Source organism: Rousettus aegyptiacus, unplaced genomic scaffold (assembly GCF_014176215.1).
Source record: "Rousettus aegyptiacus isolate mRouAeg1 unplaced genomic scaffold, mRouAeg1.p scaffold_m13_p_2, whole genome shotgun sequence".
Classification (NCBI taxonomy): Eukaryota; Metazoa; Chordata; class Mammalia; order Chiroptera; family Pteropodidae; genus Rousettus; species Rousettus aegyptiacus.
The window spans coordinates 120,064,538-120,081,178 of NW_023416295.1; the positions used below are offsets into that span (position 1 = coordinate 120,064,538).

Sequence of the window (16,641 nt, forward strand, 5' to 3'; positions counted from 1 at the left end):
TTCTTACGGTTTTGAGTCATCAAAAATGTTGAGCGTGCCAGGCGCTGTGCTAAGTAAAATATACTCATTCACTCACTCATTCATTCATTCAGCAATTATTTATTACCTACCTTATGCTAGTATTATTCAAAGTGTTTTGGATATTCTGGCGAACAAAATTAAGATCTTTCTTTCATGGAGTTCCCATAACACAATGAAAATAAGTAAATAACATAGCCTCGTAGAAGATAATAAGTATACAGATGGACAAAAGCAAAACTGAGCAGAACACAGAGGACTGGCAGTGCTATAAGTAAAAGCTGTAACCTTAAATAGAGTGGTCAAGCTAGGTCTCACTGGGAAGGTGACATCTGAGCAAAGCCTGAACGAAGGAAGAAAGGAAGTTGGCTGTACTAATAATACTATGAAGGAAATGCTTTCTGAATACACAGAGGAAATGGCCAAGGCAAGAGATGAATATGTTATAAATTTTATATTCCAGTGGCAGAGACAGGTAACTGCAATACAAGCGCTAAAAGCTGAATATAAATGGAGCAGATAAGCAACAATTTAAATATGCAGGGAATATGCTTTGAAACCAGAAATTTTACAATTACACATCTAGTACAGACAGTGTCTGGCATTACCACTTTTACTTCTAAGAGAAATCTTAGTGAATATCCTTTCAGCAAAATGCTGGACCCTACATGGGTCTCAGGGAGTATTTGTCTGGCTGAACTTTGAATACAGAACCAGATGTCAGCCTCTGCTAAGTACCCCGTGTGGCAGATGTCAACACTTTCAGACTCTAGATCTTCATTCTCAACCTAGAGTCACATGTAAGAAGACACTAAATAGACGTTTATTTGGGATGAATTTTTGATGGTCCTTGAGAGCAAAAACCTTTAGCCAAACAATGCTTTCACCCTTCTGAACCACTTCAGCAACTCTCCCCTTCATAGTAATCTTGTGGGTGATGGGAGGGAACATGCATAACTAAAGATCAGTACCTCGACTTCGTTTCCGATTTCACATTTAGGTTCAGTTTAATTTCATCTGACCTCCAAGTCCTAAATATAACACAAAGAAAATAAAACTCTTGGTCTGAGGAGTCAAATACAGACAATTGTTTGTTTTTATGGTAAAGAGTTTTCTTTTCTATCTGTTAGAATAATCGTGTCTTTGCCATAGTAATGAAAGAATTTCATGCCTTTTTGCTGTTTTTCTATTACTTCACATAAAACAGTTTTACTGATCAGTTCACGTTATATTCTACTGATGCATGAATAGAGTTCTAACTAACAACAATGAGCACCATAAGCATGCCAAGGCGACCTACCATTTTAAACTTCTTGCATTAAACAAGACCTTATGTTCTGTGGTGCATAGTTGAATGATAAAATTGGTCTTCTGGTTTTCATACTGAAGATTTGAATAGATGGACTGAGAAAATATTTCCAAGCGAGTTTTTCTCCCAAGTAAATATACCCTGATAAATTCACACTATGTTCACTCCCTTCATCTGTGCACCCTTAGCACCATTTACTCTGTAAGGTACTATTTACATAGGCTAATATAGTATTTTGCAATTATTCTCAAATGTCTTTGGTTGTTTCTGCTTTATTTTCCCAGATTATAAATTCTTGGAAGATATAAACTATTGAGCCTAATATTAATTTGTACTTTCTACGATTATTTGTTAAACGTCTACAGTGAATCAAGAACTGTAATGAGCACTAGAAAGTTAAAAAAAACGAATCCAGATTACTGCTCTAGGAGAGTACATCTTTCAACAGGAAAAGTAAGAAAAGCAATCAATGTGTCGTATAGTAAAAATATATGCACAGTTTTGTGTATAGAGAGTTAACAAAGAAGACATTAACACTTAAACTTTTCCCATCTAGACTGACTCAGTCCAGTTACAATTGAGATATGGAAAACTCACATAATCTGTAGAAACAGAACCTACAGGGTCAGAGGGCCAGAGGAAGTTCAAATAGGGAAGAGAACTCCATCTAGACAAGCAGAAACATGTAGTGTAGTCAAATGTGCACTATGTCAAGGTGGTAAGTATCCTGTCCTGATGAAAAAACTGCAAAGAGTCTTTCACATACATGGTATCAGTGAACTTAACGAGGTAAAAACTAGATAAAATGTAGATTCAGATTTGGAAGAAGAGAAATAGGGGAGTTGATAACTAAGGCAGTTTTAAAATTAAGGAGTAAATGTACAAACATTTTCTCTCACTGTAAGTTGATGGGAGTCACTGTATTTCCCACATTTAAAGCCTACTAGTGACTTAAAATTCTAGCCTTTAATAGTAAGTTCCATTTCTGAGGCTGCATGCTTTTCTTGAGAGGAGATGGGGGGAGGTTTGCTACTACGTTCATAATGATGAAACATTCACCTGAATGTAAGATAGAAACCACATTTTACATTTCTTTTACTTGTGTGTAAGAAATGTTTAATTTTTGAATTCATGTGTAGTAGTCATTTTATCAGCATTCTTTAAGTATCAAAAAGAACTAAAGAGTACATATCGACTCTTAAAAATATAATGCCAATACCAAAAGCAATGATTTTTATATTAATGTGGACCATAAAGCCTAGAGTTTAGGAAAATATTTAAAACATGTCTTGATCCAAAAAGCACTTTCTTTCTTGCAAAGCATATGAGTAAAAAGAGAATTTTTAAAGGCACTTCCATTATCAGATGACAATAGTGGAAGAGAAAGTCATTTAACTTCAAGTCTTTCTGATTGCACGTGAAACGTCTGACAGAGTTGGAGTTCCCTGTTTTTAATTTTTTTTTTCCAGTATAGGTCTTCACTAGAACATCATAGCCCATACAGAAAAAAAAATTAAAAACAGACAGGCTCATTTCCATTCTACATTTCACATGCAATCAAAAAGGCTTGCAAAAAATAGCTTTCTCTCCCATTCTCCCTTGCCCCCTTGGGAGCACAGACTTCAAGGGAGATGAGAGGTAACCACCCACAGAAAGGAAGGAAAGGAGCCGTCTCTTAGATTACTATGTAGAATTTTATTTAAATGTAACAGTGAGTCTTCATAAGAAAGAAAATAAAATTTATATTGTCTAAGAGCTCAGCTTTGTAAATTTCTAAAAAAAAAAAAGAAAATTACATTGTTGCCCAAATCAAATTTAAAATCTAAGTTAATTAAGGACAATGAGCAAAAAACAAGCCTATTTGAATCGCTACTCAATGGACAGCTCAATTTGAGTCTCTACGACAAACCTGGTAAATTGGAGGGGAAAAAAGTCAAAAATTTTACAATTTTCTCTATCACCCAGAAAACTAAAGAAAACATGTAAGGATTCTCTTGAATTACTCAATATCTCCTTGAGGGAAAGTGCACATTTATATTTCAATCATTTTTGCATCCCCGGCACTTTGTGCCCAGACAAGAGTAAGCATTAAATAAGTATATATTGTATTTAAATATTCTACTCTCCATTTTAATTACTGCTATTTAAGTTTTCTTCCCAAAAGATGTTCTATAAATCAGGGGTCCTCAACCCCTTGGGGCCACTGACCAGTACTGGTCCATGGCCTGTTAGGAACCAGTCTGAATAGCAGGAGGTGAGCAGCCAAAAGCCAGTGAAGCTTCATTTGTATTTGCAGCCGCTCCCCAGCACTAGCATCACCGCCTTAGCTCTACCTCAGATCATCAAGTATTAGATTCTAATAGGAACACCAGTCCCTGGTGTCAAAAAGGCTGAGGACCACTGCTCTAAAGTATATCTTTGGCGCTGTTTCTTAGAATTTAGTTTAAAACCCACAATGATGGTATTTGCTTAATAAATCAGTAAAATGAAAAAAGAACAAATGATGATGGATTAAATTTTTTCCTCTGTTGCTACTCTGAATCTTTTATTACCTCTCTAGAGTTCCACATTCAAATCTTTTATTATGATTAATATTTCATTAAATCTCTGGATTTAAGACTATAAGATTACCTAATCCAGCATTCCCCGAAATGTATACTGCCTCTGAAAAAAAATGCTAACAGGCTGTTTCTCTTGAGGAGAAGGTATTTCCATATTCGAACCAGATTAGGAAAATCTAGGCAACCGGGTTTCTTAATGAAGACCTTTTCAGAGACTTTCTTACACTGATGTGCATTATTTAAAATGTGGTATTTTGACACACTATTATTTTATGAAATAAAAAAAATGTTGCCAATCAAACTATGACACAATACTTTCTTATCACAATGATTTTTTAAAGATGATCCTGATTACCAAGATGACAAAACCTAAAACAGTGCATCTTAGAATTTACAAAATATGACAATACACAGTTTCTCAGTTTGATGATGGAATTTGTTTTATAGGATATTAGTAAATATCAGATTATAATTTAGAAAATGATGAACTACTAGTCCAAATCCAACACGAGGAAACCAAGGCCCAAAGTTACTTGACATGCTTACATGGAAGCCAGGTTCTCTCATTTGCAGTGTTCCTCTTTTAATTTATTTATTCATTACATTTCTCTCTTGGACCTATGCTGTGTCATGCTTTAACATGCCCATCTTTAACTAACCGATGTGTACCCACATTCCATTTCCACCCCTATACTGCCATCCCCCACCTTACCACCTCCTGCTAATTACATCTGTGCATTCCTTCGATATCCTTCAGAAGAACTATCATTGCTTCAAATCCTACTCCATGAAGCCAGTCTGCCACTCCGGGCAGAACAAAACACAATACTTCTCACTTCTACTCCCTCCATCCACAGTAAAGCAAAGGAGAAAGTGTTACACAGAATCATAAAACCATCATATACAGAACTTCCTTCATTTGATAGATAACAGAACTTGAATCCAAAGTGGCCATCTTTCTCACCAGATGTACATTCCTTAAAAACAGAGATCACATTATTTATAATGTGGCACTATTTTGATACATAAGATGATGCTATTTATTCACACCCATTTATAAAGCAAATATTTACTGCACACCTATTATGTGACAGACACAATTCTAGTTGCTGAAATACAGTAGTGAACTAAATAGATGCCCCCCCCCAAAAGTCTCTCTTTCCAGAGCTCACTTTGGAGTAACCAACGATTTTCCTGTATTAAAAAAAGATTTTGGCTGATAAAACCCACCATCTTTCCCAGACATATTCAATGTCCCACCTCCTCTTTTTTTATTTTTCCAGTTACTCTTGCTTACAGCCAGAGATTAAAGTTTCACAGAATAAATTTCTGGGTAATGCCGGATAATGTTAACACCTAAGGGTTATATCTAATTCTGGAAGAGTTGAGAAGAATGTTATATAACTCTCTGTTTACAGATAAAAATAGGAGAAAAGGGTACAAAACATATTCTTGGGATCAGAAAAGCAAGTTGGTGGTAGAAATAAACTAGTAAATACAGATTAAGCTTCTAATCTGTTTCTTCATCAACGCCAATAATGGCAAGCTCTGAAACTTGTGATGTTATCTAAAATTTGCACCAGAAATATTAAAATATTAATCAAATGGAATATAATATGAAAAGCTGTATCATTCTGTGACCTAACATGCACTTCTGCAACAAAACAAAATCTCAAAATCTGTAGCTTTAGAATTTTGAATTTTCTTTGCTTGCTTAAAATTCAAATACTTTAATGATTTAAATTAGCATTCTATTTATCATTTGCACTTATGTGGCTAAATATAATAAATATATATAGTGTTGAAAGAAATGCTTATCATAGTAGTTATTCAGTAGATTTAAAATCTATAAATGTATAGCTCTTACAAATCACCTAAATCACTGATATCTTTGTCATTTCATGGTATATTTTTTATAACATGAACTTTTGGTATGGCTAATACAAGTACAAATGTACTAAATATAAAAAAAAGTAGGTAATTAAAATAAATAAGATGGAGATTTTAAACTTTCAAATAAATGGTTAATTTCAAATCCAGACACAAAACATAATTAGATGATTTGCTATTGCATCTCGGTAAAATCTATTTTAAAGCATTTTAAATTAAAATGGATCTAGCAAAGGCAGCCATGAGAAATTCAATCTCTAAATAAAATGTTTCGGATAAAACTATAAACTACAAAAGACTGATAATGAAAATTCATCAAATCTCTAGCCTCAGTATTAGTGAGTCTTTGTAAACTGTTACTCATGCCTCATTCCTTCATTAAACACGTGTCTGTTGAGAGTCAACGGTGGCTCATGCTCATTTTAATAAATCCTTCTATGATCTGTTATGTGACATTATTGTGAATATATGTTCAGATAAATAAACATTTATAACTTTACCTATATGATTCCCCAAAAGTCTGTATTGTCCAGATAATCTAACCCTGTAGAATTATCATTTGCTTTTAGAACTCACATGTTTTATACTCCTTACAGCCATTGTTAATCAACTAGTGAATTTCTCAAACAAAACTAAAATCTGTTTTATTTTTTGTTTATGCCCATTTTATCTCTAAGTACTTCTATATATTTCTAATTATTAATATGTAATATAAATAATTTGTCATATTCAACAAAAAGTTAACAAAATTCACATTTAACAAACCATATGCCCAACACCTTATTCATACAGATGCATTGTTCTATAATAATTTAGCCTTGTGCACAAATAATTAACTCATGCAGTAATTAGATGCTATATAGCAACTTTTCAACATTAGCTAAAACTTTATTATGTCATAGAGCTACTAAGATATTTTGTTTTAGAAAGAATATAGCTACATCAGAGTGCTCATTAACGAACATTTTAAATATAAATTTTCTTAGTTTCCAAAAATATTTTAATTCATGCAAAAACTGATTCATGCTTAACAGCAACATGTTAAACTAATAACATATTCAAGATTCTATAAAAATTCAAAACAAAGCAAAACGAAATGTAAAATTTTCTTTAATTCTTGGGTGGTCTGCTGAAGAAAATTTAGCTGCATATAAAACTATAAATTACTCTTAAATCAGCTATTTGAATACAAGATAAGTTAATTTATGAAAACTTGTTTTAGTTTATAGAAAGTCTATACATGAAAGACAATTTCAATGAGATGTCCAACCATGAGGGAATGGGAATCCTACTGAAAATGGAAAAAGGTTTTGCACTCCACAAATACTGTCTGAATGTTATATAAGCAGAAAAATTTGTAGTTTGTAAATCCATATGTTCTTAACTAGATATTCTTTATGTACTTTTAAGTTTTCACAATGCACCTATGTTGCTAATATCACTACCCTTTCATGCTGTGAAAGAATGTAAATCTAGTGCCATCTACTGGAAAAAGTGAATACCATTCAACCAATTAATTGCAAATTTTCTGTGAATCAACTGAGTTGAAATTTGTATGCATATTTGTACATGTATATGTATTAAAAACTATTTATTTCTTTTTGAGAAAAAAAACTCTTCCCCAAAGGATTTTAATATAATCAAGTAAGTTAGGTAAGAATGGTGAAACTGGAGAATAGAAGCATTAACCCAAACACACGGGAGAGACTTCCATTGGTGATACCAATACAGAAATCAGAAATACTGCATTCCCATCAGTTTTTATATTGGTTTCACGTGCATCTTTTAGAACACAGATTCTGAACCTATGGTCACAGAGCACTCTCTCATGAGTTTCAGAATTTACAAAAAAATACTTGAGTCTATAGCCATGCCACCCTGAACATGCCCAATCTCGTCTGATCTTGGAAGCTAAGCAGGGTTGGGCTTGGTTAGTACTTAAATGGGAGACCACCTAGGAATACCAGGTGCTGTATGTGTTAAAAAAAAAAAAGAAAAAAAGAAAAGAAAAGAGAAAGAAAGAAGGAAGAAAGATAAAGAACTTGAAATTATATGAAAACTTGTGTGTAGGTGCGCGTGTGTATTTTCTGGGAGAGTCATAACTTTTAGCAAATTACTATGGAGATGGTTCATCTTTTCATGACCCCAAAAAAGTTTTAAAATAACTGAAAAATAGAAAGCCAATCCATTCAGCAGGTAAACAGCACACTGATGACTTCGAACATTTTTAAAAGGTAAATATAACATCTGATACTAGTAATGAACTATTGCCACCTCAAATTTGAATAGTGGTACTTCTTATTTATGAATGTTGCTTTGGTATATATCTCTTTACAAGTATTTCCTCATTACAAATGGAGAATTTAAAGCATAACAAATAACATTAATTTACTCCTGAGAAAAGTGATCAAAAGTGCCAGAATTCTTAATTCTCATAAGTATAATATGCACTTATTCTCTTCCTCTGTTTATCTACCACCAAAACTCAAATCATTTGAGAGAAAACGTAAAAGCAAGTCTGGATAATATACATTGAATCCGTTATCATTTTTTTTTTATTTGGTTAGCTACAATGTGATTCATTCCTAAGACAGACACTATGTTGTACTAATGCAATACGGTGAGAAAAGAGAAGTGAAACTGTTTTTCACTACTCAAAAGGCAACTAAACTATGAACTTCGCTTTTAATCTTCCCATATGAGTCTCAAATAAATTTGTACTCTCTGTTATAACTATCAATTCATCTATATGAAAACTTTCCAAATGTTTATTCATTCATTTAACAAACATTTATTAAGTACCAGGCACTGTGCTAAGCTCTGGAGCCACAAGCCCCTGTTCACAGAGAATTCTAGTTATACAGATTATACTCTATGACTTGCAAATACCATTTTTTAATATCTCTCTTTAATACTTCTAATTTCTATGTTAGAATACTATGATATCTTTACAAACTGCATAACAGCCATGTGGCTCTTCAATCCATGGAGACTGTTAGATATGCCACTAAAGTCAAGTGACAGTAACAACCACATATTATGTGGATGATATTAGAGAAAAAATAACTTATCACTGTAATTAGTACTATTTAGACAAATACTCACTTGGCTTTGAAAGCTACCATGATATCTAGTCTAAGCTAAAATTAGACTTAATTTTTCAAGCATTAAAATTATGTATAAAATTCTGTTTCCTAACCCCTCCTGAGATAATGCTTCGGTCTCGGTTTAGAGGTAAGGAATTCTAATATTCAAACATGGAAAATATTCCTGTCCTCCCACCACAACCTAGCAGATTTTTCTGTAAATTCCAAGCCATTAATTAGTACTGAGTTTTAAGATCTGACTTAGCTAAAGCCAAAAGAAAAACAAATGACAGTTAATAAAATCAGAATTAAATAGATTATCTGATTTGAATTTCTCATTTTAAAGATAAAGAGACTAAGATCTGGAGAGGTTTACTGATATGTTGAAGGTCACAGAAGTTAATGACAGAGCTGTGGTTAGAGTTTTCTGACTCTCATTCCAGTGCTCTTTTTAGTACATAAAAGGAACTATTATAGGAAATTAAGCAGAAATTCTGAGAAAAATTACCTTTAATTACAAACATGAGCAAACCATAACTCAGATGCACTTAATAAGCTCTAAATTAAAATTATGCTTTATTAAAAAATAAGAAGTAAAGGAAGTCAAAGCTGAAAAATGATAGATCACTCTTCTGGGATATGGCCTTCATACAGGTCAATCCGGTTATAATCAACTTTAAGAGCCTGTTCCAATTATTTTTTAGTTCTGGAATTATTTCGTATTGAATAATGCCTGAAATTAGTAGGGTACTGGCTAGGGAGCAGAAATCTTTTTGATTTACAGAGATTTTTGTTGTAATGGGTTTTGACCAGGGAAGAGTAAATTAAAGCAAGACTTCAAACTTTCACCTTAATTTCCTGTATCTCCAATTTTGACCTCTTCTCTCCCTACTTGTACAAATAAGAACTAGAATTCCCCTTCCATTTCATTTTTATTTTTCGAAATTTAGTTTGTTTCATTACTGCTGAACTTAACAATGTCTTCAACATTTCTATATTTCTGTGAGTAAGATTCTGGTAAGAAAAATGGATGATAAAGATTTTATGAATATTCATTGTAAAAAAATGTAAATACTAGAAGACAGACTTTCATAACACTTTAAAAAGTAAGTGGTGCTTGAATGGCTAAGGAATTATGGAATACTATTCTAGCCAATTCATTTATTAAATTAAAATAGGTTTGCAAGCCAGAAAGACATACTCTCTCTAGGCTTTCATCAGTGCTGAGTAAGAATAAAAGAAATGTGTTATATATTTATAGGACTAAATCTGGTTCAGCAGGATATATAAGTAAAATAAATAGATCAAAACACCATAGTGAGACGGTTCTTTCTCAAACATAAAGTGCATTTGTGGTTCCTATTAAAGTAAAAATAAGTAAAAGATGGGACAAATTTAAACATTTTTAAAAGTCTATTATACTAGAAATATATAAAAAAAATATATACCAATATTGACATAGATTTCTATAGTAAACTTAGTGAACATTTATATATGGTACTTACTACATGCCAGCCACTGTTCTAAGCAGTTTTTACATCCTAATCTATTTCATACTCACAATACTTATTCCAATAATAATACAAATAAAGAAGCCAAAGCACACAGCTAGATAAGTGGCAAAGCCAGATTTCAAACCCAGTCTAATTTCGGGATTTATGTGCTTAAGTACTATATTACAATAGTTACTTCTTAAAAATGATTGGCTTTGTTGAATTTATCTTTGAATCATTTTGATATGAAAATTCAACGACACTTGTATCTCAGAGAATATCATTATGAAACTCTTTAATTCCATGACTGTCATATCTCGAAGAATACCCCATTAATTAATAAATTATTTCTGTAAATACTTAGCTTCCTCTGTGTACAACAAACTCATGTTACAAGAGCTAGCTATGCTGGTGTTCTCATATGTTTGGGTTTGTTTGTTTTTTTCCAGTGGAAAACATGGTTATATATATATAAATAAAATACTTTTCATGCTCCAATGTTACATGTAATATATAGTTATGAAATAGTTCCACATGGCACAAGGACTACTACATTAGCTGATGTTCTCCCTCAAACTCATACAAAATTCAACAGATAAACCTTGTCGGTCATACAATCTGACCCTCTCTCTAGCCCATACCCCTTCTTCCCAAACCTACTGCAATGACCATTGTTAAGGCTCTCACCACTTCCTGAGTCCCTCCGACCTCAAACTCCTCCCAGATACTCTAGGGTGGCAGTGCAGGGCCACGGCTGGGTGCGGGAGGCCAAGGTACTGAGAAGAGTGGTTGCAGCCCCTATGCATTAAGCTTCATTAGCCTCTCATGTCACCACAGACATAAAAGCTCTTTAAAAACAAAAAAAAAAAAGCCAAACAGATGTTAACTATTCAAATACAGCTTTCAGACAATTGCCCTATCCTCCCTTCTAATCAAGTTGCCATCCAAGCCTTCTTATAGAAACATATGGAACTAGCACTGACCTTCCACCATACTAAATCAAGAATCATAAAATGCAAATCAAGTCGTGTCATTCTCCCTTCATCTCTCTTCCGAGATTTAAATTCCTTAAAACATTATATAAGGCGCTTCCTGATATGGCTACCTTCCTTCCTCACCTCTTCTACTTGCCATCACCAACCCAAGCTAGCCATACCGAATAACTTGCATTGCTCTGAATATACCTTGCTCTTTCAGGTCTCTGTGTTTTGTCCATGCTACTCCATGTCCATGCTACTCCATGTTTCGTCCATGCTACTCCATGTATTAGAAATGTCTTCCCCCTTCTTTGGGCAAGTGGCTGACTGTTGTGCATAGATTGAGAGTCAGCACAAACGCTGTATCCTCTATGAGGCCCTCCTTAAACTTCAGACTCCTTCCCTCTCTTCCAAAATTTCTTCTTCTAAGCAAAGAGCTAAGCCAGTCTTCCTCTGGATCCCCCTAACATCCCAGATATTAATATGTTTAGTCTAGTCTTAGCACCATATGGTTCGATGGTCCTCACACAGCTCAAGCTCCATCTTGTGAAAGCAACTGGCTTGATCTTGTTTATCATTGTATCCTCACTGCTTCACACAATGCCTGGCACTCATAGTTAATGTTCGATGAATGTTTTAATGAGTTAGAATTAAATTCTCTATACAAAATAGTACTGGACATATGTACATTAATAGAAAATATAAATAATATTGATAATAATGTTCACAGAAAATAGCTGGCCATTATGATTTTTATAATAAATTATTAAACTTATGCTTATATACGCACCTAATGAAATTTTTGACTTTCATGTCTCACCTGTTTAAATGCTTAAAATCACATTTTTAAAAAGTGTGGTGGTTCTTAAGGTAGAACCACTACTAGATTAGTTCTGTTTACTTGGTCATTGTTAAGTAGAATGTTTTTTCATTTTAACTACAATAGCTAAGTAGCTTTATAATACTAAAGTTGTTCATTTTAATTTTTTTCTTTGCTAAACGAATGGCCACATATGGAATGAAAGCATTTCATTATCTTTCAACAAGGTGGATGTGCTATTTTGTGTGATTTAGGGCAGTGTGTTATCAAGACTGCCAGCCTCTTATGGGCAACATTATGATTTTCAAATGTGTAATGTGCATTAAGAAACAAGTAGGAATCATGAAATATTAGTGACAATTGTATACTGAGCAAGGAAACTAGACAATGTTTGCAAGGGTTGTAAGGATCATGGAAATGAATGTTACTCAAAGTAGAGTGATGATTTAGAACCAACTTCCATCTTCAAATCAGGACTCCAGTAAAGGAAAACGAAATTTAGCAAAGCATTGTGGTGTATCATTTCCTGCAGCAGAAACACCCATCCAAACCAGTGCCCTTACTAGGTACAGTACAAGAAGCAGTAACCTGAGGGAAGCCCACAGGCTCGAAGGGCTACCGGCTGGCTCTTTGTCACCAAATGCAGCAGGTTGAATGCAGACATCACTGTGATATCTTCGTCAACAAAACGAGAGGCAAAGAACAAGGGCAAGAGCTGAGTAGGAGAAAAAAGAAAAAAAATTACAACATCACAAATGTTAAACACATTCAGTGCACAATTGATGACCTGAACACATATACTCAGTACTAATAAAATTCAAATGCCTATTTTTCAGATGGTGAGCTTACTTTCAACCCAGGTTTATCTATATATTATGAATAAAATACACACAGTATAATACTGTAATCTGTGAACACATTTTGCAAGAGGTTCGGAAAAGAAACCAAGTTTAAAACAGTGGAAAGGAATTAGCATTTACAGAGTTCACACCATGTGAAAGGAATTGTCTGGGGCCTAATATACACATTGTATCATTTCATTCTTACAATAACCCTAAGAGGTAGGTTTTATCCCCCAGTGCATATGTGAGGAAACCAAACCTCAGAGGTCCAAGGGCACAAAGCAAATAACCAGTGAAAAAGGGATTACAAAACCCCATTATATCTAACTGCAAAGCTGTGTATTCTTCCTTACACTATGCTGCTTTCTTCCAGCAATTATCTGCAAATCTCCCTCCCTGGAGAGGACTGTAAAATATTTTAAGATTGTAAGATTAAGAGATTTCTTTTGTTAGAGTTTTATCTTTGGTTAATAGAGAACCAAATAACCTAGGGACAACTAGGAGACTTCACTTTAGAAAGTGTTAAGTTTGAATAAAGCATAACAAATATGAATTTTCATTTGATTTTATGATTTATATTTCTAGGTCAATTCTGTGAATAATATTCACAACCAAGCCTTAAAAACTGTAAAAAAAGAAAAAGGTAAAAAAATATTTTTTAAAGCTTTTGGAAATGAATCATGTGGAAGAAGCTCAAAAATGTGTGATAAACTTGAGAAAAGTTCAGTTAGAGTTTTCTTTAATGTTTTGTATAATTTTCCAGTTGGTAAAGGTTAACTTGAAATGAAGATGAAAAATACTATATTAATATTAACTTTTAATATTTTATATCAAATTAGCATTGTTAATTTGAAATATCCACAAATGTCAAAAAATGGATGCAAAATTAATGGCTAGTTCACTTCCTGACCCTCATCCCTCCCAAAATAAAAGTCTGTTCCCAGTCTTTTCTGACTTTCTTGAAGAACAAACACATAATAAACTGATATATTTTACCAAATCGCTCTGGAGTATATCTGACAGAAATCTGCTTGTATTAACATGCCTGAACTCTGACTTCTCACTACAAAACTAAAACATTTTTGTGTTACTAACTGGACACAAAAGAGAGGAAGAGGGAAGGTAAGTATCACAATGCACAGCCTGAAAGAACCATTAAACGTAAATAAACATGCCATTTTCACGAGTGACTGCAGAGCAGGGAAAGGAGAGCATTCCTTTGGAGCAGACTACTGGCTAATAAAAGATCAAAGGTCTATACCTCACAACGCTATAAATAAAAATGTATTTTTTCCTCGTGACCTTCTCTGTGAGGAATAAAGTGTGCACGGTAAATGTAATTACTTAGTAAAGCCGCAGCCTCATTGTGCTCTCGCAGCTGATCATAAAACGTCTTCCTACTCTGTTTCATCAACTGCTGTACCAGGCGGCCTGCGCGCCTACCGATGGCCGTGGCCATCTGGCTTGTGTCAAAGCCAGCGCACAGGAAGAAAGGGAGTGATGTCACTCTGCAGGTCAGGCAAAGAACAAAGATGCATTCTACAATTAAAAGTTAAGGGCCTCAAATACTGGGGGCCTTCTAGCAGGATATGACTGTGATTTAATGCTGCAACTCTCTTGCACTTATTTCTACCCAATAGCCACGGCTCCATCTAGTGGCAAATTAGTTTTGCCCAGTTTTCTTTAAAAGTAACCCTGAGAGTACTACATTAGCACCAACAAAGTAGAGCAACTAAAGTGATCCATAACTTTTAGAGCAGTGTAGTCTTTTTGACTGAAGAATACAAAAAGTATGATTTGTCACACTGTTCTTCATTTTAAAACTCTACAAAGCATGCATTTTATAGGTTAGGATTGATAAAAACCTTAATTATTTTAATACTTTAGCCCTAATTATAGTGAAAAAGCAGCCATTTTTACAAAATGCATGCAAAGTGACATTACGTATGCACTACTCTGAAAATATGCAGCTGAGATGTAAAGTGAAAACTGGTTCTAAAGAATGGATGCATGCATCTGGATGCTCTGGTGAAATCAAACTCATTATCTTATACTTCCAAAGCACAAAAGAATTGTAGTTAAAATGGCTCTCACATGTACCAAGAGCACTCTTCTCTAGAACAGAAAAATAAATATTTTTATGCTGAAATTATTTAACCAAATTAATTTTTCACTAATGATCTGCATGTGTAAATGAAATAAAAGACTTTGACATAAATGTTTGCAGTAAATGAAATAAAAGATTTTGAAAACCAATGTAAAATACAGAATGCATTTTAATGAAAGATGGGATATCGTAACAAATATGTGTGACTTATAGGGTCAGATGGCCTGGCTTTGAATCCTGCCCATAACTAGTTGTATTACTTTGGACAATTCACTTACCCTATCAATGACTCAGCTTCCTCAACTCTAAAATAAGTTAACTGATAAAAAGGACTTGGAACAACTCCTGGCCCATAGTATATGTTCAGCAAATGTTAGCTCTGTTACTATTTAAATGTACAAATATTTGCTTTATTTTAAAATTATATGAATTAGAAATTTGTAATGGTCCATTTTTATCCAATCCTATTTAGAGTTAGCAAGCACATTCTCCAAACACAGAATCCTCTTTAGGCCAGAAAACTAACCGCTCCTTGATGGATTTCCACAGTGAATTACTGTAATGAAAACAGTGGGATAGAGATATCCTAAGGACAAGAGTTGATGAAACCCTTGGCATGTGGCGAGCACTATTCTAAGCATTTCACATTTGTTAATTTTTTTAATCCTCAGGGCCTTATGAGATACATATTATCATTTTCCTATTTTTGTATGAAGAGACTGAGATATACGGAGCTTAAATCATTTGCCTAAAATCTTACAGCTAGTAAGAAGCAGAGCCCTTAACTAACTGGACTGCATGCTTTAATACCTTTGAACCTGGGCCATCTAGCTCCAGGGCCAGTGCCCTTGATCACTAAAAAAATGCCAATTAAAAGACAGGTTGTACCAACCCACTCTAGATACTCTGATTCTGTTTCTCTACTAGATAATGTGGCTGATAATAAACACTTAACAAGTATTCAATTAATTCAAGAAGATTATTTAAAGATTCTCTCCGTTACACAGCAAAAAAAAAAAAGGAGTTAAGGGAAAAATCTGAGACACTCAGATTCCAGGATTTGATCTTTGTTTCACCAGATGCAACTTCCCCTTCTCTTTCACGTTCAAAAATTTTCTCTAAACTCCCTGGATATATACCTTTGTAATATATCCTGAAGACTCCATCTGAATCTACTAAAGCCTCAGTATGTTGATGACCTTGGTACTTTTGAGGGTCAAACAAACCAACAGCTACTCCCTCTCCCCCTGCCCTCACAAAAAATTCAAGTTTCAATTTGGTAGCTTTCTTCCCATTGCATTCCCTGAGCTGCCTGGGTGACCTTTGCCAGAAATAATCCTAGTCCAAAAAAAGAGGCAAAAGAATCACATGTTTCTGAGTGGTGACAATCTCTGGCAAAAGAATGAGAATTAAACACCCTGTAGAAACCAGCACTGAGCAAGGGCCACCCAGAACATCTCTAATTCTCCAAGTTTATCCTTAATTTCCTTGCATTTGCATTGCCTTTGACTCAAATAAATGCACAGATAAATAACATT

The 16,641-nt window shown here is 34.0% G+C and overlaps 1 protein-coding gene and 1 pseudogene across 2 annotated transcripts in view; one reads left to right on the forward strand and one right to left on the reverse strand.

Annotated features, from left to right (window-relative positions):
- MSRB3 (methionine sulfoxide reductase B3) overlaps positions 1-16,641 on the reverse strand; it is a 143,585-nt gene that overhangs the window by 101,670 nt on the left and 25,274 nt on the right. Inside the window, exon 2 of one of the 2 annotated variants that reach the window (XM_016139918.2) lies at positions 12,743-12,869. The exons of the other annotated variant lie outside the window; for it this stretch is intronic. Coding sequence (XP_015995404.1) covers positions 12,743-12,818 — 76 coding nt within the window. The 5' untranslated portion in view covers positions 12,819-12,869. The remainder of the gene's footprint in view (positions 1-12,742; positions 12,870-16,641) is intronic. 2 annotated transcript variants of the gene reach the window in all.
- Positions 7,639-7,757, forward strand: LOC118614335 (annotated as a pseudogene).